The 26,060-nt window shown below is 44.1% G+C and overlaps 2 protein-coding genes and 1 long non-coding RNA gene across 4 annotated transcripts; 2 read left to right on the forward strand and 1 right to left on the reverse strand.

The window, feature by feature from the left end:
• The first annotated feature begins 46 nt into the window (after positions 1-46).
• LOC309394267 (uncharacterized protein) lies at positions 47-8,411 on the forward strand. Its single transcript, XM_081957208.1, has 5 exons — positions 47-554; positions 1,654-1,780; positions 2,318-2,400; positions 3,771-3,897; positions 4,612-8,411. The coding sequence occupies exons 1-5, from the start codon at positions 99-101 to the stop codon at positions 5,868-5,870; spliced, it is 2,052 nt and encodes a 683-aa protein (XP_081813334.1). The 5' UTR covers positions 47-98; the 3' UTR covers positions 5,871-8,411.
• A 2,188-nt stretch (positions 8,412-10,599) lies between these two features.
• Positions 10,600-19,741, forward strand: LOC309384167 (uncharacterized protein; the record flags this gene model as incomplete). 2 transcript variants are annotated; one of them, XM_081937378.1, is made up of 6 exons in its annotated part: positions 10,600-10,722; positions 13,685-14,277; positions 14,581-14,635; positions 16,073-16,155; positions 18,023-18,149; positions 18,732-19,741. In XM_081937378.1, exons 2-6 carry the CDS (start codon positions 13,759-13,761, stop codon positions 19,739-19,741), a joined length of 1,794 nt encoding a protein of 597 aa, XP_081793504.1. In that variant the 5' UTR covers positions 10,600-10,722; positions 13,685-13,758. The 2 variants fall into 2 exon arrangements, with proteins under 2 accessions (XP_081793504.1, XP_081793505.1); XM_081937379.1 differs by having other exon boundaries at positions 18,735-19,741.
• A 961-nt stretch (positions 19,742-20,702) lies between these two features.
• On the reverse strand, positions 20,703-21,278 carry LOC309384168. Its single transcript, XR_014173970.1, has 3 exons — positions 20,987-21,278; positions 20,885-20,930; positions 20,703-20,835 (listed from the first exon to the last, which is right to left on the reverse strand). It is a non-coding gene; the product is annotated as an uncharacterized lncRNA (long non-coding RNA).
• Positions 21,279-26,060: the final 4,782 nt, after the last annotated feature.

The following is a 26,060-nucleotide window of genomic DNA, read 5'->3' on the forward strand; positions in this document are numbered from 1 at the left end:
ATTCTCTTTTGTTAGAACACCTCCGCTTTTTCAGTTTTTCATGACGAGGGAAGGCCGAGGGCCACTTGGCGCAGTTTTCACCCCGTCAAGAAAGGAACATGGAAAACCAAGAGGACACAAAGAAGATTCTACCTCTATTGGAAAAAGCAATCAAAATGGATTTGCGGTACCTCCCGGAGGACGGAAGAATTCCTTGTACTTCACAGCCTGAGTGGAAAGACGAGAGAATTGGGCAGAAGAACCAAGAGGAGGAAAATGCCAGTTTGGCTGGTCAGTGGCAACTCTTGAGACGTCTCTGTGGGAAGGAGGCCAACAGGCCACGAGATGTTTGCAGCCAACTACACTATCTTTGTCGTCAGTGGCTAAACCCCGGAAGAAACACCAAAGCTCAGATGTTAGATCTCTTGGTCCTGGAGCAGTTCTTGGCTATCCTGCCCCTGGAGATGAAGAGCTGGATCCAGGAATGTAGAGCCGAGACCAGTTCCCAAGCGGTAGCCCTGGCAGAAGGTTTCCTCCTGAGCAAAGCAGAGCAGATGGAGCAGGGACAACTGCAGGTAAGAAGGTGTACCAAGGTGTAACCGAAAGAGTCAGAGGATGCAAAATGAATTTCCCTTCTGGGGCACTCATGACTTCAGTAGCAGAGTTTCTTATTTTTTTTTTTTTATTTATTTATAAAATGTTTATTGATGTTTATTTATAAAATGTTTATTGATATTATAAATTTATTATTGACTGATAAAATAATTTATTGGTTTATTTTAATACTAGCCAATAAACCGGCATTGCCCGGGTATTTATTTATAGGGGGAAAATGTCCGGAACAAACATAATGTCTAATGTTGGATTTTCCCCATTACCAGCCCCCTTGTGGAGTACTGTGAAGCCGTTACCATGGCAACTCCACTGCGCTGTACAGTAGACACCATTTTAAGGCACAACAGGCTGTATTTTAACAGAATACACACCCTGAGGGGTGTTAAGTTTATCGTACCCCCACAGTATTTGTTTCCAGAGGGTAAGTCATCTGTGTACCAAGCTTGGTTGAAATTGCTCCAGGTGTTCCAGAGTTATGCTGGAACACACACACAGAGTGATGATAGATAGATAGATAGGTACATAGGTAGATAGGTACATAGGTAGATAGGTAGATAGATGATAGATAGATAGATAGATAGATAGATAGATAGATAGATAGATGATAGATAGATGATAGATAGATATTCTTTCTTACAATGATGATAGGGGACTGGAGGCTAAAACATATAGAGAATGGGTGCTGAAATTGGGTATGTCTAGTTTAATGAAAAGGACTTGGGATGCCTTCATAGCAGTGTTCCAATATCTCAGGGGTTGCCACAAAGAAGAGGGAGTCAAGCTATTCTCCAAAGCACCTTGCCTCCAAAAGTTGTGAATGCCCCAACACTGGAAGTTTTTAAGAAGAGATTGGACCAATATTTCTTTGAAAGGATATAGGGTTTCCTGCTCGAGCAATGGGTTGGATCAGAAGACCTTCAATGTCCCTTCCAACTCTGTTGTTCTGTTATTGTTTCCTTTTGGTAAGTTTGCAGGGACATGTGAACAGCTTCCGAAAGGGGCTCTGGCATTGGAAGCATTGGGCAGAAATGCATTCTTTTCTCTCGATTACTATTTCAGCTTCAGGAGCCCTTCGTGGAGGTGGCCGTTGACCGCTCTAAAGCATTGGGAGACGTGCTGCATCCCTCTCGGGAGGTGGACCTGGGGGAGAGCTCCCAGGAAGAGTCATCTAAGAATATCCCGTCAGGTAAAGAATGGTTCCCACATTCATACTACATATTACTACAATTGACTTGACTTAAAAGAGTTCACTGTTCAACTGTTATAATGGCGCTGGGGAAAAAAGAGACTTATCCATGTTTTTCACACTTACGACCGTTCCACTCTCTGCATAGTCCCGTGATGCTTGGCAACTGGCATGTACTTATGACGGTTGCAGTCTCCGAGGCCCGTGCCATCCCCTTTTGTGATCTTCTGACCAGCAAAGTCAATAGGGGAGCCAGATTCACTGAACAACTGTGTTACTAACTGCGGCGATCCACTTAACAATTGTGGCACAAAAGGTCGTAAAGTGAGGCAAAATTCATGTAACAGCTGTCTCGCTTAGCAACAGAGCGTTGGGCTTCATTGTGATTGCAAGTCAAGAACTACTGGTTTCTGAACGACTGTTATTTTGTTGTCTTGTTTTGGAAAAGGACATTTAGGCCTGAGTGCAAAAATAGTTTTATGTGTGATTTTTTGGATGTTTCTAAAATACGTATTTTCTCTTTTAACTCACTGTCAGAGAATGGAAAGTTACAGACGGCACCTGTGGAAATATCTCCTCTTGATAGAGGAGCAGAAACAGTAGTTATTCTTCCAGCTCAGGTAGGAGGACATTTCCCTCCCCCAACAAATTAGAATGACTCAAGGGGCATCCAATTTCATCCAAGATGGGATTCAGCCAGTCCGCACCTATTCAGAAGAACCGGTTGTTGAAATAAATCTCCTTTTGTTTTTTCCAGGGCTTTACAGGGCTAATCCTGTAAGGAAGGCAGGAAGCAAACATTCTGGTGTTGTTTCTAGCCTATTTTTTTATTGCCCTGATTACAGAAACTGCCTCTCCGGTTAACCCTTCTTACATTGTAACAGCTAAGACGAAGAGCCCATCGACGTGAGTGATGTTGAGTTTGCCACGCCCAACCCAGTCACATGACCACTGAGCCACACCCAACCAGTCACATGACCATTGAGCCACGCCCACCCAGTCACATGACCACTGAGCCACACCCAACCAGTCACATGACCACTGAGCCATGCCTACCCAGCTGGTCATTAGGACAGAGAACTGGTTGTTAAATTATTTCAGGGGTGTCCAAACTTGGCAACTTTAAGACTTGTGGACTTCAACTCCCAGAATTCCCCAGCCAGCTGGCTGGGGAATTCTGGGAGTTGAAGTCCACAAGTCTTAAAATTGCCAAGTTTGGACACCCCTGAATTATTTGAATCCCACCACTGGGTACAGCCAACTTCTTTCACTTCATTAACTCCCCTCTAATCAATACTTAGAACATGAGCTGCCTTCCTGTAGATAACTAGGAGTCCACACAAGGCTGCATTAGGACTTCTGAATTGATGCCATTTCATCATCCTTCCTGGAATTCATTTCCCGATGAATTCATTCATTTGGGAATGAATGAATATTCACCGATCCATTGAGTAATAAGGACTGCGTTGATACCTGAGGGACAACATAAGCCACGGGTTAACATTTCGAAGGGGACTCCGCAAGCCTCTTTACAGGATGGATCTGAAGTTCCTACTTAAGGAAGCATCCATGGCTGTGGTATCATTTGATGAAGAGGAATATTGGAGGGACAACCCTCCCATGGGTTTGATGTAATATCAAATGTTTAGTGCAGAGTCAGTAGAATCAATGAAACATTTACCAGTCAATACCTTGAGTTCTCCTGTTCAGTAACGCAAAACATATCTGTAGGATGTGTTTATTTATCTAGCACATAGGTATCAAATTCATGTCACGGTGGCATCACATGACATATCAGGACTTTTTCCCTCTTCGCTAAACCGGGCGTGGCCGTGGCCAGCGCGTGACACATCCCATGACCCAGGAGTTTGACAGCCCTGATCGAGCACAAGGAGAAACTCTGGTATTGGGACTTGTTCATTTAAATATGTATATATAAATATTTCCAGTAACTCTTCACTGATAGGGGAATGTTCTCTTCCTGTTCTAGGTTCCCCTGATTTTTGACGATGTCGCTGTATTTTTCTCCGGGGAAGAATGGGCTCTGCTGGATTGCAACCAAAAATATCTATACAGGGAGGTCATGCTGGAAAACGCTAGGAATCTGGCCACCTTGGGTAAGAAGGGTTTGTCTTCATTTTATGTAAAGATAGATGGGGATGATATTTTCTACTACAAAGTAACCAGCAGAATAACAGAGTTGGAAGGGAATTCATTTCCCGATGAATTCGTGGAGGATTCATTTCCCGATGAATTCATGGAGGATTTCTAGTCCAACTCCTTGCACAAGCAGGAGGTCCTACACTTGTCAGACAAATGGTTGTCCGATCTCCTTAAAAACCTCCAGTTCTGGGTTTGTTCTCTCCTTGATTAGTTTCCATCTATTGCTTCTTGTCCTGCCTTCAGGTGCTTTGGAGAATACCTTGACCCATTGTTCCAAAGGTGCTTTTTCAAGAGGCAACTAGATTTTCTGTTTTTTCTTTGAAGATGTTTCACTTCTCTTCCAAGAAGCTTCTTAAACTCTGGCTGGATAGTGAGGAATGGAAGGTCACCAACCAGCTAGAGCTTAAGAAGCTTCTTGGATGAGAAGCAAAATGTCTTCAAAGAAAAACCAGAAAGTCCAGTTGCCTCTTGAAAAGCACCTTTGGCTTTGAAATGGAGATGAGCCCCTCCCACTAGAGTCTGGTATGACTAGCACATATGTGCGAGGGGAACCTTGACCTTAACAGAGAAATACTAGATAAAAGGCAGCTAATGGGGCTCGATTCCTAACAGCACTCTCAAGTTGTGCTTTCAATTTCTCATGGACTTTTTCTTTTTTCATTCAACAGGTGATGGACGGGAGAATGAGAATTACGAAGAGACAGCTTTCCAAACAGTCAAAAGTGAAATTGGAGAAAAGGCGCTTCAAAATGAGCAAGGGTCACAATGGCCAGAGGCAAACCAGTTAAATGCTGACCTGCAAAACTCCTCTACTTCTCAAAGTGCAGATGTCCATCTTTTCCTTATCCAAGGAGATCAGGGAGAAAAAGGAACAGGTTTCCCATTTGGAGAAATAATTAGAGAGGAATCGGATGTTTGTGAACACCCCAGTATTTATATGAAAAAGACGCAAGAAGAATGCATGGGAGATGGGAAAAGTTTCAAGTGGGACATCCCTTTTGCTTTCCATAGAAGCATCCATGTAGAAGGAAAACCCTATCAATGTACGGACTGCGGCAACAGCTTCAGCAGCAGCAGCCATTTTATTTCCCATCAAAGGACCCACTCGGGGGAGAAACCGTATAAGTGCCTCGAGTGTGGAAAGAGCTTTAGTGAAAATAGCTCCCTGACTTCCCATAAAAGGATCCATTCAGGCGAGAAACCGTATAAATGTATGGACTGCGGAAAGAGCTTCAGTCAGAGTGGACAGCTCACTTCTCATAAAAGGATCCACACGGGAGAAAAGCCATATAAATGCACGGAATGTGGCAAGAACTTCAGTCAGAATGGGCAGCTCACTTCGCATAAAAGAATCCATTCGGGAGAGAAACCGTATAAATGCACGGAATGTGGAAAGAGCTTCAGCCAGAGCGGCCACCTGACTTTTCATAAAAGGATTCACACTGGAGAGAAACCGTATAAATGTATAGAGTGTGGAAAGAGCTTCACCATAAGCAGTCACCTTATTTCCCATAAAAGGATCCACACAGGGGAGAAACCCTATAAATGCACTGAGTGCGGAAAGACCTGCAGTACCAACAGTGATCTTACTTTGCATAAAAGGATCCATTCAGGGGAGAAACCCTATAAGTGCATGGAATGTGGGAAAGACTTCAGCCAGCGAAGTAATCTTATCTCCCATAAAAGTATACACTCGGGGGAGAAACCCTATAAATGTATGGAGTGTGGGAAGAGCTTTAATCAGCGAAGTAATCTTATTTCTCACAAAAGGATCCACTCGGGAGAGAAACCCTACAAATGCCTGGACTGTGAAAAGAGTTTCACTTGGAACTGTCAACTGACTTCTCATAAAAAGATCCACACAAGGGACAACCAAATAAATGTTTTGACTGTTGAAAGAGCTTCGTGGACTCCAGTTCTGAGCTAATAAACACCATCCATCAAGTTGGATACGAATGCACAACAGACTCAAAGAAAGTATTGTATCTGCAAAGTTGAAGGAGGGAGGAGAAGTCGGGAGCAGAGTAATAGTCAAGTAGTCAAGGTGTGTCTATTAATAGAGGCACATTGAGGAATCCTTGAAAAAGATGTGTCTATTAATAGAAGCACACTGAGTTGCCAAGCATTTATTCACGTGATAGTGTACTTGTAAAGGGACGTGGTGTTTGGCGGTTCGAATCCCTAGCACCATGTAATGGAGTGAGCTCCCGTTACTTGTCCCAGCTTCTCCCAACCTAGCAGTTCGAAAGCATGTAAAAATGCAAGTAGAAAAATAGGAGACACATTGGTGGGAAGGTAACAGTGTTCCATGCGCCTTCGGCGTTTAATCATGTTGGTTTCATGACCATGAAGACATCTTCGGACAGTGCTGGCTCTTCGGCTTTTAAATGGAGATGAGCACTGCTCCCTCGAGTTGCTAAATACCATATTTTTCGGAGAAAAGGCACACTTTTCCCCCTAAAAGAGGGTAAAAATTTGGATGTGTCTTATACACCGAATGTTGCCCCACCCAACCGCCGGCCCCCACCCTTTGCCTCCCAGCAATTTGCCTCCTTGTAGCAAACAGCCTGTTTCAGTGTCAGCACAGCCTGATTAGCACAGGCAGCTGATTGTCAGTTGGATGGTCACCATCAGCTGTTTCAATCTGCAGGTTTGATTGCCATTGCCTATTGCTGCCTCTGCACGTCTCATTTTCGGCCTCTGCATCTCATTTTTGGCCATTGCGTGCCCTGTTCTCGGCCTACACACGCCCCATTTTCCGCCCATTCTGATCCCCGCCGCCCAGAACGGGTGGAAAATGGAGCACGTGGAAGCTGAAAATGGGATGCGGAGGCTGAAAATGGGGTGTGCAAAGGCAGCAATAGGCTATGGCAATCCCTGCAGCCTGAAACAGCTGATGAGCCTGATCCAACTGATAACCACTTGTGGTGCTAATCAGGCTGTTGTGAAACTGAAACTTGCTGTTTGCTGCGAAGAGGTAAATTGCTGGGAGGCAGAGGCAGATCTTTTTCCCTTGTTTTCCTCCCCAAAAGCTAGGTGCGTCTTATATTCTGGAGTGTCTTATACTCCGAAAAACACAGTAAATCACCCTTGCTCGTTAAGAATGTCTCGTGGTCACTAACATCCCATTGACTTTGTGGGAACCTGGCAAATGAGGGGTCTTGGTGGTTTCTGAGTTTGGTTGCTTTCTTGCAGACATTTTACTACCCAAACTTGGTAACATCATCAGATCATCTTCATACCTAGTTTGGGTAATGAAACATCTCCAAGGAAACCACCAAACTCCCAGGGGACCAAGGACCCCCTGGTTTTAATCCAGAGCTACAAATATTCTCCTTTAAGGGTAGAAAATGGCAGCTGCATCACTGTGACACAGTAACTCTGATGACCGATTCTAAGTACCAGTTGTTCAGTGCCATTGGAAAGTCAAACAGGTGTTGAATGAATGATTAATAAGCAAGGACCACCAATATTACTGTATTTTTCAGAATATAAGACACACTTTTTCCCCCCTAAAAGAGGCTGAAAATTTGGGTGTGCCTTATACTCCAAATGTAGCTTTTTGGAAGCTTTTTTTCAGCCCTAATGAGGTGCTAACGAGGGAAGTGGAAGATTGAAGATCCTTCACACTTTCAGCACCTTAGGGATGAAAAAAAGCTTGGAATATTTTTACTGCAGCTTCGTTCCAGCTGGGAGAAGCCAACAACAAAAGATTTGAACACTGCCTTAAGAGGTACTTCTTTTGTCCAGTTTCTGTTTTTGGGAGATAGTCCTCTCAAGAGCAAGGTAGAGAGTTCCTGTGACGATGTGATTTCTATTCTTTTGGGGATAATCCCTTTAAGACCAAGGGAAGGGAAGGCAGGGATGTTTCCTATTGGCTATCTGAGTTTTCTCAATGGTTTCCTTCAGGTAAGTGCTGGGTTGGTTTGTTGATTCAGCTTTGTTACATTTTTACCAGGTGTGAAGTGCTTTTGGCTGAATGCCCAGACATCTAGTTAAGTTTATTAAGAGTTTCCCTGGCCGCCTGGGGAAAGAAAAAAAGTGGCGGAGTGTCATTTTATTATACTATTGTGTTTGCTTGCTTTTCTGGTGTTATGGGAATAAAAATGAATACCTCGTAGGCAGATTTTTTTTTCCTATTTTCCTCCCCAAAACTAAGGTGTGTTATATTCAGGTGCGTCTTATACTCTGAAAAATGCGGTACTTTCTCTCACTCCATTTCCAGTGTTATCCCTGCTTATCTTTCTTTTTCCAGAGTAACCACTCTTTCACGTTTCTTCTTTTTTCTTGTTGCTGCTGGAAGGAGGGGGGAAAGTGCTGATATGTGAGAATGAATTGTGGATTTATGCAGTTAGTTTGGATATATGAACCTATCAGTTAGCTTGTTTCTTGGCTGGCAATTTTCCATCTGTTAATATTAATCAGTGTCAAACTAATTCATGACATTAATTAATCAATGTGACATTAATCTTTTTGTCTTGGACCTTGTTGAATTTGGAATGGGGTGTGTGGCTTCTGACGTGTATATAGACCCATGTGTCCATATATGTAGATTGGGTCCCACAGTCGTATTTATTGGGAGATAATTAGCAGGATTGGTTTTACCCCACAATGTTTCCAGAGCCATTTGTGTACCAAGTTTGGTTGAAATTGCTCGAGGTGTTCCAGAGTTATGCTGGAACACACACACACACACACACACACACACACACACTTATATATATATATATAGATTTACTCAAAAGTCTTTAAAAGAAAATGCAACTGCTACTAACTTACCGACTCAGCGGTAAACTGTCCCATTTAGAGATTACACTACTAAATTATTCAGGGTAGAAAAAGCCAAGAGAGATTGTGAGAAGTTCCAGAAGGATCTCTTTCAACTGGCTACTCAGTGTAAATGTGGGTCTCATTTAATAAGAGCTAAGTATGGGGGGGGGGGAACAACCCCCATATATATGCTGCTCTTGATATATGCTGCTAAAGTGTAAGCTGTCTATAAAGAGGAGGAAAATTCCGGTGTTGAAGTATAAAGCACAATGCAGATGTGAACTCTATATAGTAAGCTCTGAAAGGCAAATATCAGTTTTGGAATCATTAGGAAAGTTATTGAAAACAAAACAGGCCTCATTATTAATAAATCCCCCTTTACTTAACACTAAGCCATGCTAAAGGTGTGGATACTGCATTCAGTTCTGGTCACCACGATGTAGGAAAGATGTGGAGACTCTAGAAAGAGTGCAGAGAAGAGCAACAAAGAGGATTAGGGGACTGGAGACTAAAACATATGAAGAACGGTTGCAGGAACTGGGTACGTCTAGTTTAATAGAAAGAAGGACTAAGGGAGACATGATAGCAGTGTTCCAATATCTCAGAGGTTGCCCCAAAGAAGAGGGAGTCAAACTATTCTCCAAGGTACCTGAGGGTAGAACAAGAAGCAATGGGTGGAAACTAATCAAGGAGAGAAGCAACTTAGAACTGAGGAGAAATTTCCTGACAGTTAGAACAATTAATCAGTGGAACAGAAATTGCCTCCAGAAGTTGTGAATGCCCCAACACTGGAAGTCTTTAAGAAGATGTTGGATAGCTATTTGTCTGAAACGGTATAGGGTTTCCTGCCTAGGCAGGGGGTTGGACTAGAAGACCTCCAAGCTCCCTTCCAACTCTGCTATTGAATTGTATTGTATAAAGGTGGCTCAGTGGCAGAGCTTGTCAATCAGAAAGGTCGGTGGTTTGAATTCCTAACCCCACATACTGGAGTGAGCTCCCGTTACTTGTCCCAGCTTCTGCCAAAGTAAGCTCAGTTGCCTTTTGAGAAAGCACCTTTAGGACAACCATAACCTGGATGACCAAGAATCTCCATAGACAGCTGGAGCTGTGGACTGTCTGAAAAGGTACCTGGGAATGGGGATGGAATAGAAAATAGAAATAGAATAGATGGAAGGGACCTTGGAGGTCTTCTAGTCCAACCCCCTGCCTAGGCAGGAGACCCTATACCGTTTCAGACAGATGGCTATCCAACATCTTCTTAAAGACTTCCAGTGTTGGGGCATTCACAACTTCTGGAGGCAACTTCTGTTCCACTGATTAATTGTTCTAGCTGTCAGGAAATTTCTCCTCAGTTCTAAGTTGCTTCTCTCCTTGATTAGTTTCCACCCATTGCTTCTTGTTCTACCCTCAGGTGCCTTGGAGAATAGCTTGACTCCCTCTTCTTTGGGGCAGCCCCCGTGGACTACAATCCAGTCTTTTCCTGAGTGCGAACTGATTTAACATGCTAACCGAAATAGGCTGCTCAGCTCTTTTAAAACCTGAATTAGATAGACATTCTCTGAAATTGAGCCAAGCCTAAAGCAAACCACGGAGATTGGGCCACCCTTTGTCTGAAATGGTACTACGTGGGGGTTGGACTAGATGACCTCCAAGGTCCCTTCCAACTCTGTTACTCTGTTCTGTTATCGCCTTGGTGCAAGCAAGCAAGCAAGCATTAAACGGCGATCTCCTGCAAAGTCTCTCGCCGTTCCCTCCCAACCCAGGACAGCCTGCACCAAAGAGCCCGGAGGACCCCGCGCCAGCACCCCCCCAGGAAAATCCCAGGCCCTAGCACGTCCCTTCTAGGAAGCAGCAACTCTCTCCCTTTAACCCTTTCTTGGATGGTCGGGGGTGGCGGCGAGGCTGGCCGGCTTGCGAGACCGTTGAGTCGGCGTCGCTCTCCAGCTCCGGAGCGCGGATCCTCCTGCTGCGCGGCTGGCTTTAGAGACCGGAGTGCGGGATTGAGAGGGGTAAGCCTGGAGTTTGCCCTCCTTTCCTTTTCCCTCTGGATGTCAGGCGAAGCAGCTTTTCTTTTGCAAACCCGCCTTTGCAAATGGTTGGAGGGTTGCAGCCTTAGAGCAATTGGGGTGGGGTGGGAGTGCTTTTGTCCTGGAAAACCCGGGCAATAAGGGCGGGACGGGGGGGGGGAGTGGAAGTGGGCAGGGAGATCTAGGGAGGTGGGAGCTCCGCTCGACTGCTCCCCTGCAGACCCTCCATTGCCTCCGATCTGCGAATGAAGCAGAACAGAAGAACAGGCTCGGAAGGGACCTTGGAGGTCTTCCAGTCCAGCCCCCTGCTCAGGCAGGAAGCCCTATGGTACCATTTCAGACAAATGGTGAGAAGCATCTTGGCGGTCTTAGTGGACAACCGGGTAAATATGAGCCAGCAGCGTGCAGCGGCAGCCAAAAAAGCCATTGCAATCCTCAGTTGCATTAACAGAGGGATACAATCAAGATCAAGTGAGGTATTAATACCACTCTATAAAGCCCTTGTAAGACCACTGCATCCAGTTTTGGTCACCACACTATGAACAAGATGTTGGGACTCTAGAAAAAGTGCAGAGGAAAGCAACAAGGATGATTAGGGGACTGGAGGCTAAAACATATGAAGAACGGTTGCAGGAACTGGGTATGTCTAGTTTAATAGAAAGAAGGACTAGGGGAGACATGAAAGCAGTGTTTCAATATCTCAGGGGTTGCCACAAAGAAGAGGGAGTCAAGCTATTCTCCAAAACACCCGACTGCAGGAGAAGAAGCAATGGGTGGAAACTAATCAAGGAGAGAAGCAACTTAGAACTGAAGAGAAATTTTCTGAGAGTGAGAACAATCAACCAATGGAACAGAAGATGTCTTCAGAAATTGTGGGAGCTTCATCACTGGAGGCTTTCAAGAGGAGATTGGACTGCCCATTGTCAAAAATGATGTAGGGTCTCCTGCTTGAGCAGGGGCAGGGGGTTGGACTAGATGACCTACAAGATCCCTTCCAACTTTGTTAATCTGTAAATGTCCCAAAGGTGGCCTCTCTGCAGCCTCCTGGGACCAAAAATGGACCACGTGGGGGATGCGCCACAACCCCCTTCCCCATGCCCCCCATTTTGGGCCTAGTAGGCCTCCATGCAGCCTCCTGGGAATGCTAAGAAGTGCTCTTATGTCACTCAACATAAGAAGATTGGAAATGATAGAAAAGGTTTGTAGCTCAGACGGTAGATATTGGTGATGTTCTCCGAGCGTGCTGTTTAGCCTTGAAATGTTTCGTTACCAGGCTAGGTAACCTCCTCAGCAGGACTTTAGTTAAAGTGTCTTGTTTCAGTCCTTCACTGGTTTTATAAAAGCGATTTAGTCACCAGGCTACAGGATATCTTCATGGGGACTTCAGTTGTTTCAGTTCTTTTTTGTAAAATCAGTGAAGAACTGAAACGAGACGCTTCAGCCAAAGCCCCTCTGAGGATTTTACCTAGCATGGTGATGAAACATTCAAAGGCTAAACAGTAAGCTCAGAGAACAAACCACCACCAACATAAGAAGATTGTCATTGTTGTGGCCTGCTAGCAGCCAGCAGAGCTGGCAGCAGAGTCGGACAGTGAGGAGGTTAGGGAGGGGCATGGGCCAGTCCTGAGGGTGGGGAATGCCCAGACGAGGGCTCTGCGTCGGAAGAAGAGATGGGGCTGAGGCCGTCTGGCAGTGATCAGGTACCTATGGAGCTAGACAGCCGTGAGGCAGAGGAACAGCTGGAGCCTGTTCCCAGTGTGCGCATGCGCAGGACTGCCATAAGAAAAGAACAACTCAGAAATTAGGGTAGATTTGGGAGTAAAGTCACAGGTGGAAAGTGATTGGCCATTCCCATAGGAAATAAAAGAGGACCGAAGGGGGAGTGGGCTTTTGTTCGTTCAGTCATTCGATTCGTTTCAGGAGTGTGAAGATCTGTCCGTGAATCTCAGAGACTCTGTGCCCAGTCTTTCCTTGCACAGCACCGCGCTTGGAAAATATTTACATGGCAGCTTTCCAAGATAGATAAGGTCTGTGGTCATAAATGTTCCTTTGAAAGACTGTTTGCCAGGCCTTTGCTGAATGTGAATGAAAGGAATTCACAGTCATTTAACAAAAGTTTTGTCCGGGCCAGGACTCTGCCTTGTGCTTTTTGGGGAAGCCTAGGTCAGAACAGTTATGTGTAAAACAACGAAGTGTGTTTCTCATTACAAAAAACTCCCAATTGCTGTAGAGCAGGCATGTCCAAAGTGCGGCCCGGGGGCCAAATGTGGCCCTTTTTCAAATTTCAAGCAGCCCGCAGCCTCTTCTCCCCACTGGAGTTATTTGTTTAGTCTTTCATAAAATACCGTATTTTTCAAAGTATAAAGATGCATCTTTTTCCCCTCAAAAAAGAGGCTAAAATCTGGGTGCACCTTATACACTGAATACAGCATTTTTTGCCTCCCAAAACTCTGTCCCCTTCACCAAAATGGCTGTGCATAGCCTTTAGGAGGTTTTCAGAGTGCTCCTGGGGGCTGTGGAGGGCATAAATGAGCAAAAAACGGGCCATTTTTTGCTCAACTTTGCCCCACCTAGCCCCCAGGAGCACTCTAGAAGCCTCTTAAAGGCTATTCATGCCCTTTAAAAGAAAGGCCCATTTTCGTGAAAAATGGGCCATTTTTGGGAGAATGCAAAAACTTTTTTTTTAATTTGCCTCTTCAAAATCTTGGTGCGTCTTATACTTCAAAAAATACGGTAGTTAATTCGCATTTAATGTTAAGGGTTCAAAGAACGTCAGGCTGAATGATCGGCCCCACACATTTTCACATCACCAAATCTGGCCCTCCTTGCAAAAAGTTTGGACACCCCTGCTGTAGAGGGATTAACAAGAAAAGTTGTGAAGGATTGTCTGAGCAGCGTTGTCAATGCCTTTTTTGAAATGAGTTTTGTTTCCTTTTCCCCTAAGCTCGGTTGCTGAAAAGACCTGGTTGTGTGTAAGGTTTCCAGTTTTCCAGGAAGAACAATTCCTTGTCTCCCAAGATGGCGCAGGGGAGTTCTTCCTGCCATCCTGCTCCTATCGGTGAAAAATGCTTTGCAGATCGGGAAAGTCCTTTGAATTTGACCAGAACAGCATTTAAGCACAGAAGGAAAACAGACACACAACAACACACAGCAAGGAAAGGAGAAGGAAAAGACCCCAGGGTTATACTGAGCAAGACTTCTGGGAAATTCATGGGAAAAAACAATCAATGCATCCTGGAAGGGGAACCTTCCAATGGGGTTCTACAAACTTTCTTTTTCGAGGAATTCTGCTACCAAGAGACTGATGGGCCCCGGGAACTTTGCAGCCGTCTCCACCATATATATTGTCAGTGGCTAAAGTTAGAAAAGCACACAAAGGCTCAGATATTGGATCTTCTGGTCCTAGAGCAGTTCCTGGCTGTCCTTCCTCCAGAGATGACCAGCTGGGTCCGGGAGTGTGGAGCAGAAACCTGTTCCCAGGCGGTGGCCCTGGCTGAAGGCTTTCTCCTGAGCCAAGCAGAGGGGAAGAAGCTGAAGGTGAGACAGGATCATTCAAAAAAGATGCAATTGTGGGAAATAATGTTACTCGTTTTTTAAACGCTTCCCTTCTACAATGAATATTAGGAGGAGGAGATTTAATTTCCACTTTAGATATTCTGTTGTCTTGAATCTTTCTGAGGATGGGACGGGACGGAATAGAATAAATTCCTCACTTTTTATTGTTTCAGGCTCAGTTAAGTTAAATTAAGTTTACTTTATTGTCATTGCACCTCGTACAATGAAATTACAAAGCCCTTCATTGAAATGGCCATTGAAAACTGTATTAAATATTCTCCTTAGGAGCTGGTCTTTGGTGGGATCTCCCAGGAGAAACCAATTCTGAACCCATCTTCAGGTAAAGAAAATGTCAGGGTTCCAACCAATGCCCGAATTAAATCATGAGCCTCGAGACAAGCTTCAAAAGAAATCCAGTTATTTATTAGAAGTTTCATGTCGGCATGTTCCAAGGGAAGCCAACTCTGTCCTCACTTAATTTACATCCTGGCACTGACCCTGTTTCCCCCCTTCCCCCAAGGTGTGTCATCGGTCAAATTCTCCAAAGAAGCAATTTTGCAGGTTGTAGAGATCACTCCCCTCTGGCCACTGTGGGTAACCGTGGAGATGGCCTTAACAGAGAGATAGTTGGGATGTGCTTTTGTTTTGACTGAAGTTCGCTGCAGCTACACTTCGTTTTCCCATTCCTCTTGTCTATGGCAACTCGAGAGCAGGCCAGGGATGTTTTGGAGTTGACAGAAAGGTTCTCCTGATACGACAGTCCTGAAAAGTCTATACTATCTGAGCTATTCATGAACTTGTTTTTCAAGAATACAGGGAGTCTTCGACTTACAACAATTCATTTAGCAACCGTTGGAAGTTACGTCACTGAAAAAAGTGACTTATGACCGTTTTTCACATTTACGACCATTGCAGCATCCCTATGGTCACATGAACAAAATTTGGATGCTTGGTAACTGACTCATATTTACGACGGTGGCAGTGTCCCCGGGGTCATGTGATCCTCTTTTGCGACCTTCCGTCAAGCAAATTCAATGGGAGACCCAGATTCACTTTACAACCTTGTTGCTGACTGAAGAACTGCAGCAATTCACTTAAGAGCCGTGGCAAGAAAGATCGTGAAACGCGGACGAGTTCATTTAACAAATGACTCGCTTAGCAACAGAAAATTGTCGTAAGTCGAGGACTATCTGTACTTTAGCTCTATAGGTAAGAAGGCCATTTATTATTTATTTTACTTTATTTATATGAGGACCCAGATCGTTGGGGGCAATATTCTGACTCTGTAAACCGCTTAGAGAGGGCTGTAAAAGCACCATGAAGCAATAAATACTGTAAGTCTAAGTCAGGGGTGTCCAAACTTGGGAACTTTAAGACTTGTGGACTTCAACTCCCAGAATTCCCCAGCCAGCCATGGCTGGCTGGGGAATTCTGGGAGTTGAAGTCCACAAGTCTTAAAGTTCCCAAGTTTGGACACCCCTTGTCTAAGTGCTATTGCTATTGCTATATCCCACCTTTATTATTTTTAGAAATAACTTAAGGCGGTGAATATATATTCAACACACCTTCCTTCTCCTATTTTCCACCTAACAACCCAATGAGGTGGGTTGGGGGTGAGACAGAATAATTGACCCCAAATCACCCAGCTAGCTTTCAAGGCAGGACTAGAACTCACGGTCTCATTGTTTCTAGCCTGGGTCCTTAAACCACTCAACCAGATAGACTATGTGATAGTTGTTTTTAAAATATGCAATTCGTTTTTCTATCCCTTTCTCAGAAAATGGTACAACAGTGATGCTACCGGTGGAATCTTCTCTTTTCTGTGGTGGAACAGAAACAGTGGTTGTACTTCCAACTCAGGTAGGAGTAAGATCTTCCTAGGACCAATGTGATTTCTTCAAAGAGAATCCTACTCCTTTCTTGATGGTTCAAATCGCCTTTCTGGTGCCATCGCCTTTATTTTATTAGCTTCCTCTAGCTCGCTCTTTGGATCATGAGAAGCTTCCAGTATGCTGATGGGAAAACCATTAGGGACCCATAACAGAGAATATTATAACAGGGAGTATAACAGATACTCCCATATAACACCACTCCTGCGCGAGCTGCACTGGCTGCCTGTGGTTTTTCGGGTGCGTTTCAAGATGTTGGTTACTATCTTCAAAGCGCTCCATAGCACGGGACCTAGTTTCCTGCGGGATCGCATCTCACCTCATACATCCCTGCGACCAATCCGCTCCCACAGGGAGGGACTCCTCCGGGTACCGTCCACTAAGCAGTGTCAACGGGCGGCGCCCAGGAGTAGAGCCTTCTCTGTGATGGGCCCAACCCTCTGGAATGACAGAACTACTACCGACCTCCGCTCCTTCCGACAGAAACTTAAGACCCACCTGTTCCAATTAGCTGGCCTAGCTGATTTATAGTCCCACTTTCAACCTCCTGGCAAACATCTTATTTTAGGTAGTTTTTTAAGGGTAATTTTTAATTTTTATTCGAATTTTAATTTATTATTGTACAGTGCATATCCTACCTCCTCTGCCTATCTATGTATCTATGTATATCTATATTTTTGTATCTATATTGTTTTTAATATGACTGTACACCGCCCCGAGTCCTGTTTAGGAAAGGGCGCGGTCTATAAATTAAAGTATTATTATTATTATATTTGTAGCTCAGGGTTGAAATGAGGGGTCCTTGGTGCTCTCCAGGATTGCTTGTCTCCTTGCAGACGTTTTATTACCCAGACTAGGTAACACCAAAGCCATTATGGTTGTTAAGTCATCGGCAGAACTATGGCACTCTTGCTGCTATCTGGAGAATGTCTCCCAACAACTTTGTGTAGGTGTTCAGTGGAGTTTGTTGGCTAGTTCACTTGTCAGGCAGGGCTCTCTGACCAATTCATTGAAGTAGCTACCTTCTAGATCAAGGATCCCCAACCAGGGGTGAGGTTCAAAAATTTTAGCAACCCGTTCTCTGCTTAGTTGCTGGGTGGGTATGGCCATGGTAGGTGTGGCCTACTCAGCCTCTGGCACCACGGCGGAAAGGGGGGGAGTTTTTGCCCTCTCCAGGCTCTGGAGGCTTTCCTCGAGCCTCCGGAAGGGTAAAAACAGCCTCCCCTGGGCTCCGGAAGCCTGAAATGAGCCCGTTTTCCGACTTCTGGAAGTTCCAGGAGGCCTGTTTTTTGCTCTCCCAGAGCGTCCGTGTGGGCCCTGGCATCCAAAACAGGCCATGTGGAAACTCCTGGGAGGGGAGGGGCAGGGTGGGTGGGGCCAACCAGTCCTTGCAACTACCGGTTCGGCAAACCAGATGTAAAATTAGCATCCGGTTCGCGCAAACTGATCTGAACCGGCTGAATCCCACCCCGTCCCCAACCCACGGGCCATGGACTGGCACCGGGCCATGGCATACTAGCAACTGGGCCACACAAACAAGCAAAGCCCCGTCTGCGGGATGCAGGCAGCCCACAAAACCACGTTCCCTATGGTCCACAGAATTTTTTTTTCCACGGAACCGGTCCCTGGTACTGAAGGGTTGGAGGCCATGTTATAGATGGGTAAGAGTCCTGATCCAGGATCCTGCCATTAGTTGATTCCCAAGCAATGCAGCCACAAAACAGGTTTGAAGGTTCTGCAGAATAATTGGTGTGGATTCTTTTTTTTCCATTAAGAAAGACAACTTGTAATGTTCCTGAAATTATTAATTAATTGGAAACGTTTTCTTTCTGTGTTAGCAACCCGTAACCTTTGAGGATGTAGCTGTGTTTTTCTCCAACGGAGAGTGGGCCATGTTGAATTTTGATGAAAAATCTCTTTACAAGGAGGTGATGCTGGAAAATGCAAGTAATGTCGTCTCCTTAGGTAAGGAATTCTCTTTCCTCTGGGCTCATGTAGCATTCGAACACATTATCTACTCAAAAGTAACCAGCTGATGTATTTATTAAAATAAATTCCCATTTGATATTTTTCTCTCTATGGGAGAGGAAAGTATTCATACATTTATTGCTTGTAAAGATAAACATTTCCCTCGCACATATGTGCTTGTCGTTCCTGACTCTAGGGGGCAGTGCTCATCTCCGTTTCAAAGCCGAAGAGCCAGCACTGTCAGAAGATGATTCCATGGTCATGAGGCCGGCATGATTAAATGCCAAAGGCACACGGAACGCTGTTACCTTCCCACCAAAAATAGTTCCTATTTTTCTTCTTGCATTTTTACATGCTTTCGAACTGCTATTGGCAGAAGCTGGGACAATTAACGGGAGCTCACTCTGTTACGCGGCGCTAGGGATTCAAACTGCCAAACTGCTGACTTTTCTGATCGACAAGCTCAGCGTCTTAGCCACTGAGCCACCGCATCTAAAATCTTCATACCATTTCTATAGAAATAACCTGCATTTGTACCTTAATCGTGAAATGTTCTCTCTTCTTTAATTTTATTCCCAGCAGGTGATGGACAACAGGCTGAGAGTTACACAAAACAAGCTGCAGAGCCTTCAAAATCAGTGGAAACTGAAATCAGAGGAAATATATCTGAAAAACTGTGGGGACCACAATGTCCCAAGGAAATCCAGTTAAACAGAAACATGGAAAAATCCCTCCTCTCTCCACTTGCATGCAGGGACAGTGATAAAAAGTGTAGTTTGAACCTTCCTTTTACTTTACACCAAGATTTTGAACTTAGAGAGAAAAGATATAAATGTGCGGAGTGTGGGAAAAGCTTCAGCAAGAACAGCAATCTGAATGCCCATAAAAGGATCCACACGGTAGAAAAACCATATCAATGCACGGAATGTGGGAAAAGCTTCCGCAGGAATAATAATCTTACCTCCCATAAAAGGATCCATTCTGGAGAGAAACCGTATCAGTGCGGGGAGTGTGGGAAGAGCTTCCGCAAGAACAGTCACCTTACATCTCATAAAACAATCCACACTGGGCTAAAGCCATATAGGTGCGCGGAGTGTGGGAAGAGCTTCAGCATGAACAGTTACCTTACTTCCCATAAAAGGATCCACACTGGGGAAAAACCTTACCAATGCACAGAGTGCGGGAAGAGCTTCAATGGCTTGACTTCCTTTACCACTCACAAAAGGCTCCACTCGGGTGAAAAACCGTATAAGTGCACGGAATGTGGAAAGAGTTGCAACACCAGCAGCGATCTTACTTACCACAAAAGGATCCATTCCGGGGAGAAGCCGTATAAATGTCTGGAGTGTGGTAAAACCTTCCGTATCAGCTCATCCCTTACTTGCCACAGAAGGATCCATACAGGGGAGAAACCGTATCAGTGCCCAGAATGTGGAAAGCGCTTCATAATGAGTTCTTCCCTTACGTGCCACAGAAGGACCCACACAGGGGAGAAACCGTACAAGTGTTCAGAATGTGGGAAAAGTTTCAGTCAGAATGGTCACCTCACTTCTCATAAGAGGGTTCACGCAGGGGAAAAAGTTCAGTAGTGAACGGTCTTCTGTTACTCCTATTCTCTTACACCTGAGAAAAAGAGATGTGTTATGTGTGGGAAACAGTATTAGTGCCCCTTCTTCTAAAAGGTCAGTATGGGGGAACACCCCCCCCCCCCAGATCTTGTTATAGATCTCAGCCCATCCAGGTCATGGATCAGTGGTGGGATTCAGCCAGTTCTCTGCGGATTGCGTGAACAGGTAGCGGCGACTACCACCTACCTGGATGTAACGTGTGAGCACTGCGCATGCACAGAAGTCCATACACATGCGCAGTAGAGGCCCATGCACTCACATTTGCGAACTGGTAGTGAAGGTAAGTGAATCCCACCTCTGGTTATGTTTATCCCAAAGGTACTTTTTTCAAGAGGCAACTGGATTTTCTGTTGTTGTTTTTTTTTCTTTGACGACGTTTCGCTTCTCAGAGCTGAAGAAACTTCTTGGATGAGAAGTAGAAGTGGGTTTAGCCCAGATCAGGCAAACCGGTAGTACCCGCTCGGACACCTCTGCACATACGCAGAAACCAGTAGTAGAAAAATTGGCAACCCACCTCTGATGAGAAGCTAAACGCCTTCAAAGAAAAACCAGAAAGCCCAATTGCCTTTTGAAAAAGTAGCTTTGGGATCCCACAGAGCAGCATTGAAAGAGCCTTTCTTTGACCAATCAATCCTATAAAATGACCTTTATGGAGAGAAGCATACAAATATATTACCCACGGGGAAAATTCAAGGACTCCTGCTCTGAATTGATTAGATATGAGTGGATGACTGATCTTTTTTTTTTAAAAAAAAAAGATTATTCCTGTGTACAATGAAGGAAAAACAAGAGTAACCTAAACCTCACCCTTCCAACTCTGTTATTCTGTTATTCGTAAGATCTGTGAAACGATGCAGAAAAACTATTGGTTCCCCACTCCTGAAGCCCCTTCAGTCTGCCATCTCTGTTCTCATTCCAAAACCCACTTCACCCTATCCCCATTTTCCTCCTACCAATGCACTCTGGAACCGCTAGGTGAGTGAACTCCCTGTTCCCCAATCCTGCTCCCCAATTTCCTGAAACACCCCTCAGACCCTCATGTTGGGTCATTACTGCTCCCCAATTTCCTGAAACACCCCTCAGACCCTCATGTTGGGTCATTACTCTCATGTATGCTTGCTCAGCCCTACTTTCTTGGATAAACATCACACTCTCCTTCGGGGAGAGGGGGCGGTCTATAAATCAAATAAACTTGAAACTTGAAACATTGTGTGAAATTGGCAAAATTCACAGAATACACCAACGCACATGAGCAAGAGGCTTGAGTTACCCCCGAAGTTTAAGAAGGCTCTTAAAATGCTTCTTGTTGCAGGACTTTTTACAAATCTGGAAGAAATTTGTTACTGTTCAGTACATACATGATGGTTGCAGCGGATTAGGAAATAGATTGATAATCAAGTTGTTATATTGCTGATCTTAGTTCGTTATGTATTACATTATATTGTTTTGTCTGGACTGTGCATACCTGTAAATGGATATGAAATAAAAATTGATATTAGTCCCAGCCAATTCAAGTTTTCTGAATTCGTGCAAGATGCGAAGCCAAATATTTATATATTACGAAGGTTTGTGTAGATTCAGCCACACTTCCCTGCCTTCTTAGATTTCACTCAAGGCTTTCAGCTGTTTTTAGCTATTTTACAGTGGGTAAAGTTATGTAGAGACATTACCCTGGCAACAAAAGTGCCTATAGTCAAGGCTATGGTTTTCCCAGTTGCTATGGATGGCTGTGAAAGTTGGACCGTAAGGAAGGTTGAGAGCGCCAAAGAATGGAGGCCTTTAAACTATGGTGCTGGAGAAGACACCTGTAAGTCCCTTGGACTGCAAGGCCATCAAACCGGTCAGTCCTAGAGGAGATCAACCCTGACTGCTCTTTAGAAGGCCAGATCCTGAAGATGAAACTTAAATACTTTGGCCACCAAATGAGAAGGAAGGACTCACTGGAGAAGAGCCTAGAATGCTGGGAAGGATTGAGGGCAAAAGAAGAAAGGGACAACAGAGAATGAGGTGGCTGGATGGAGTCACCAAAGCAGTCAGCGTGAGTTTAAATGGACTCCAGAGGATAGTAGAGGACAGGAAGGCCTGGAGGAATGTTGTCCATGGGGTTGCGATACGTCGGACAGAATTTAGAATAACAGAGTTGGAAGGGACCTTGAAGGTCTTCTAGTTCAACCCCCTGCTTAGGCAGGAAACCCTACACCACTTCAGACAAATGGATATCCAACATCTTGTTAAAAATGTCCAGCGTTGGACTTCGCAACTAACAACAACAACAAAGTTATGTACAGTTGGTACAATTTTTGTTTTTAAGCTTCTTTTTTCAGAAAGACAACATAATCAAGACATCATACAGGTAGTCCGTGACTTACAACCACTTGTTTAGTGACTACTCAAAGATACAACACTGGGGGGGGGAAATGACTTATGACCATTTTTCAAGTTATGACCATTGCAGCATTCCCATCGTCACGTGACCAAAATTCAGATGTTTGGCGTCTGTTTCATACTTATGACACTTGCAATGTCATGCAGTCATGTGATTCCCCTTTTGTTACCTGATAAGCAGATCAGAAGGGGACAACCTGGAGCTAAGGAGGAATTTCCTAACACCAGTGAAAAGACTTGTCTCCAGAAGTTGTGGGTTAGGGTTAGGGAGCTAGCACATTACTTTCAATCTACTCTGAAGAGTTCTCTAAGTCCCCAGGCTTTCCAGCTTGGCAGTCCAGCATGTCTTTGTACGAGTGGGGGTGGGTGTGCCCTCCACTCGCACGAACGGAACTTCCAGTGTTGGGGCATTCACAACTTCTGGAGGCAACTTCTGTTCCACTGATTAATTGTTCTAACTGTCAGGAAGTTTCTCCTCAGTTCTAAGTTGTTTCTCTCCTTGATTAGTTTCCACCCATTGCTTCTTGTTCTACCCTCAGGTGCCTTGGAGAATAGTTTGACTCCCTCTTCTTTGTGGCAACCTCTGAGATATTGGAACAATGCTATCATGTCTCCCCTAGTCCTTCTTTCTCTTAAGCTAAACATACCCAGTTCCTGCAACCGTTCTTCATATGTTTTAGTCTCCAGTCCCCTAATCATCTTTGTTGCTCTTCTCTGCACTCTTTCTAGAGTCTCCACATCTTTTCTACATCGTGGAGACCAAAGCTGGATGCTGTATTCCAAGTGTAGCCTTACCAAGGCATTATAAAATGGTATTAACACTTCACGTGATCTTGATTCTATCCCTCTGTTGATGCAGCCTAGAACTGTGTTGGCTTTTTTGGCAGCTGCTGCACACCGCTGGCTCATATTTAAGTGGTTGTCCACTAGAACTCCAAGATCCCTCTCACAGTTACTACTATTGAGCAAGGTACCACCTATACTGTACCTGTGCATTTTGTTTTTTTGCAAAACCTCTTCCCTGCTTTGCTGGTTGGGAAGGCGTTTCCGGCTGAAAGTCTGTAGAGATTCTCAGTCATCCAGGTCATGGTTGTCCCAAAGGTGCTTTTTTTTTCAGGAGGCAACTGGATTTTCTTGTTGTTTTTTTAAGACATTTTGCTTCTCATCCAAGAAGCTTCTTCAGCTGTGATAGCTATTCCCCACTATCCTATCAGAGCTGACGAAGCTCTTTGGATGAGAAGCGAAACATCTTCAAAAACAAAACAAAACAAGAAAGTCCCGTTGCCTCCTGAAAAAACACCTTTGGGAGTTTCTGGCTGGTTTTCTTCATGTTTGAACCAGCCAGGTTTTTAAGAAGAGACTGGACAGTCACTTGTCTGGAATGACATAGGGTCCTTCTTGGGCAAGGGGCTGGACTATAAGACCTCTAAAGTCCCTTCCAGCTCTATTCTTTTTTTTTTGCCACAATTTTTTTTATTTTTTATTTTCAAAACAAACATAAAAAACCTTCTTCTTTACATACTGTAGAAAGTGTATCAGTTGGTTACAAAAAGCTTTCATGAATCTCTTCCACCGTCATCAAGTTTAGTTCATATTAACTCTAATATTTTATCTCAGGTGTTTATACATATTACCATCATCATACCTTCACTTTTATTCGACTATAATTATTTAAACGTCCTTCACCATAAAAACCTTCCTCTTATTTTACACCAAGATTTTGACAGTATAAATAAAAGATATAAATGCACAGCGTGTGGGAAAAGCTTCAGCAAGAACAGCAATCTGAATGCCCATAAGAGGATCCACATGGTTGAAAAACTGTATCAATGCACGGAATGTGGGAAAAGCTTCCGCAGGAATGATAATCTTACTTCACATAAAAGGATCCATTCTGGAGAGAAACCGTATCAATGCACGGAGTGTGGGAAGAGCTTCCGTAAAAACAGTCACCTTACATCTCATAAAACAATCCACACTGGGGAAAAACTGTATCAATGCACGGAATGCAGAAAGAGCTTCAGTGGATTGAGTTCCTTTACCGCTCATAAAAGGCTCCACTCAGGCGAAAAACCATATAAATGCACTGAGTGTGGAACATGCTTTAGAGGGTTGAGTTTGTTTACTTCCCATAAATGGATTCATTCAGGAGAAAAACCCTACGAATGCATTGAGTGCGGGAAGTCCTTCAGTAGGAACTATTCTCTTACTTCTCATAAAACCACCCACATAGGAGTGAAACCTTACAAATGTGTGGAGTGTGGAAAATGCTTCAGTATGAACAGTTCTCTAACTTCTCATAAAAGGATCCACATGGGGGGAAAAACAGTACAAATGCGTGGAGTGCGGGAAAAGCTTCTGCATGAGCAGTAGCCTTACTTCCCATAAAAGGATTCACGGTGGTACAAAAACATCAAAATATGTAGAATGTGGAAAAAACTTCAAAAAGGGTTTTTCAGATAAAAAGATCCACGAAGGGCAGAAAACGTATCAGTGCATAGAGTGTGGAAAATGCTTCAGTAAAAGTAGTTCCCTTACCTTCCATAAAACAATTCACACTGGGGAGAAACCGTATAAATGTACAGAATGTGGAAAAAGCTTTACTCAGAATAGTAATCTTACATCCCACAAAAGAATTCAGAGTGGGGAGAAACCCTACAAATGTGCTGAATGTGGAAAGAGCTTCGGTATGAACAGTTCCCTTACTTTCCACAAAAGGATCCACACGGGAGAGAAACCCTATAAATGTATGGAGTGTGGAAAGAGCTGCAGTACCAGCAGTGATCTTACTTCCCACAAAAGGATCCACTCAGGAGAGAAACGGTACAAATGCATGGAATGTGGAAAAGGCTTCACTATTAGTTCTTCCCTTACTTGCCATAGAAGGATCCACACTGATGGAAAAACCTTATAAAGCCTTATAAACCGTGTAAAGCTCAAGACCCACCTATTCCAAGTAGCTGGCCTGGCTCAACTATGATCTAATTATATCGCTCCTGACGGGTTTTTATTTGTGTAATTTAATTGAATTTATTTATTTATTTAGGGGTTTTTAAATATTGTGATTTTAATTGTTTTTATCCATCAGCCCACCTCCTCCTTGTACACGTCTTAGTATACGTCTTTGTTATATGTATGTCTTGTTCAGATATGTATTTTATATGTTTTATTGTACGCCGCCCCGAGTCCTTCGGGAGAGGGTGCGGCTAAGAATAAATATTCATTCATTCATTCATTCATAAATGCATGGAGTGTGGAAAAAGTTTCAGTATTAGCTATTCTCTAACTTGCCACAGAAGAACGCATACAGGAGAAAAACCTTATAAATGCATGGAGTGTGGAAGGAGTTTCAGTATGAGTAGTAATCTTACTTCTCATAAAAAGATCCACGGACGGGGAAAGCCGTATGAATATTGTCAGTGAATTGTGGTACCTCAGAAACATGATAAATCAGAATGAGAATCAGAATATAGCTGGAAGTACCCAGTGTTGGAGTAACCACAACTTTTGATGGCAAGCTGTTCCGCTGGTTAATTGTCCTCACTGTTAGGAAGTTTCTCCTTAGTTCCAGGTTGCGTCTCTTCTTGATTAGTTTCCATCCATTGTTTCTTGTCCTGCCTACAGGAATATATTCAGTTTATATAGTTACCCATCTCCACTTTCACTGCTGGTTTCCATCAAGCAAAGACAATGGAGAAGCTGGCAGACGGTCCTAAATAATGATCACATGACCAAGGGACACTGTGACTACATGGGATTCACTCCATGATGGCGACAGGGATTCCACAATTCCTGTTGTTAGTTGGCACAATCACACGATGTCATGCTTTAGAACTGTGTTGCTTAGCGAAGGAGTTGCTGGTCCTGATTACTGTTGTTAAGCAAGCATTACTGT

The sequence above is a fragment of the Natrix helvetica genome (assembly GCF_964273705.1).
Source record: "Natrix helvetica genome assembly, chromosome: 1".
NCBI classification, from domain to species: domain Eukaryota; kingdom Metazoa; phylum Chordata; class Lepidosauria; order Squamata; family Natricidae; genus Natrix; species Natrix helvetica.

What these genes read in the sequence shown, in the direction of transcription:
- LOC309394267 (XM_081957208.1), top strand. Translation starts at nt 99, where the DNA reads ATGGAAAACCAAGAGGACACAAAGAAGATTCTACCTCTATTGGAAAAA. An exon ending in ATCTAAGAATATCCCGTCAG is followed by an intron (nt 1,781 to 2,317) that starts GTAAAGAATGGT and finishes ACTCACTGTCAG; the next exon opens with AGAATGGAAAGTTACAGACG. An exon ending in TAGGAATCTGGCCACCTTGG is followed by an intron (nt 3,898 to 4,611) that starts GTAAGAAGGGTT and finishes TTCATTCAACAG; the next exon opens with GTGATGGACGGGAGAATGAG.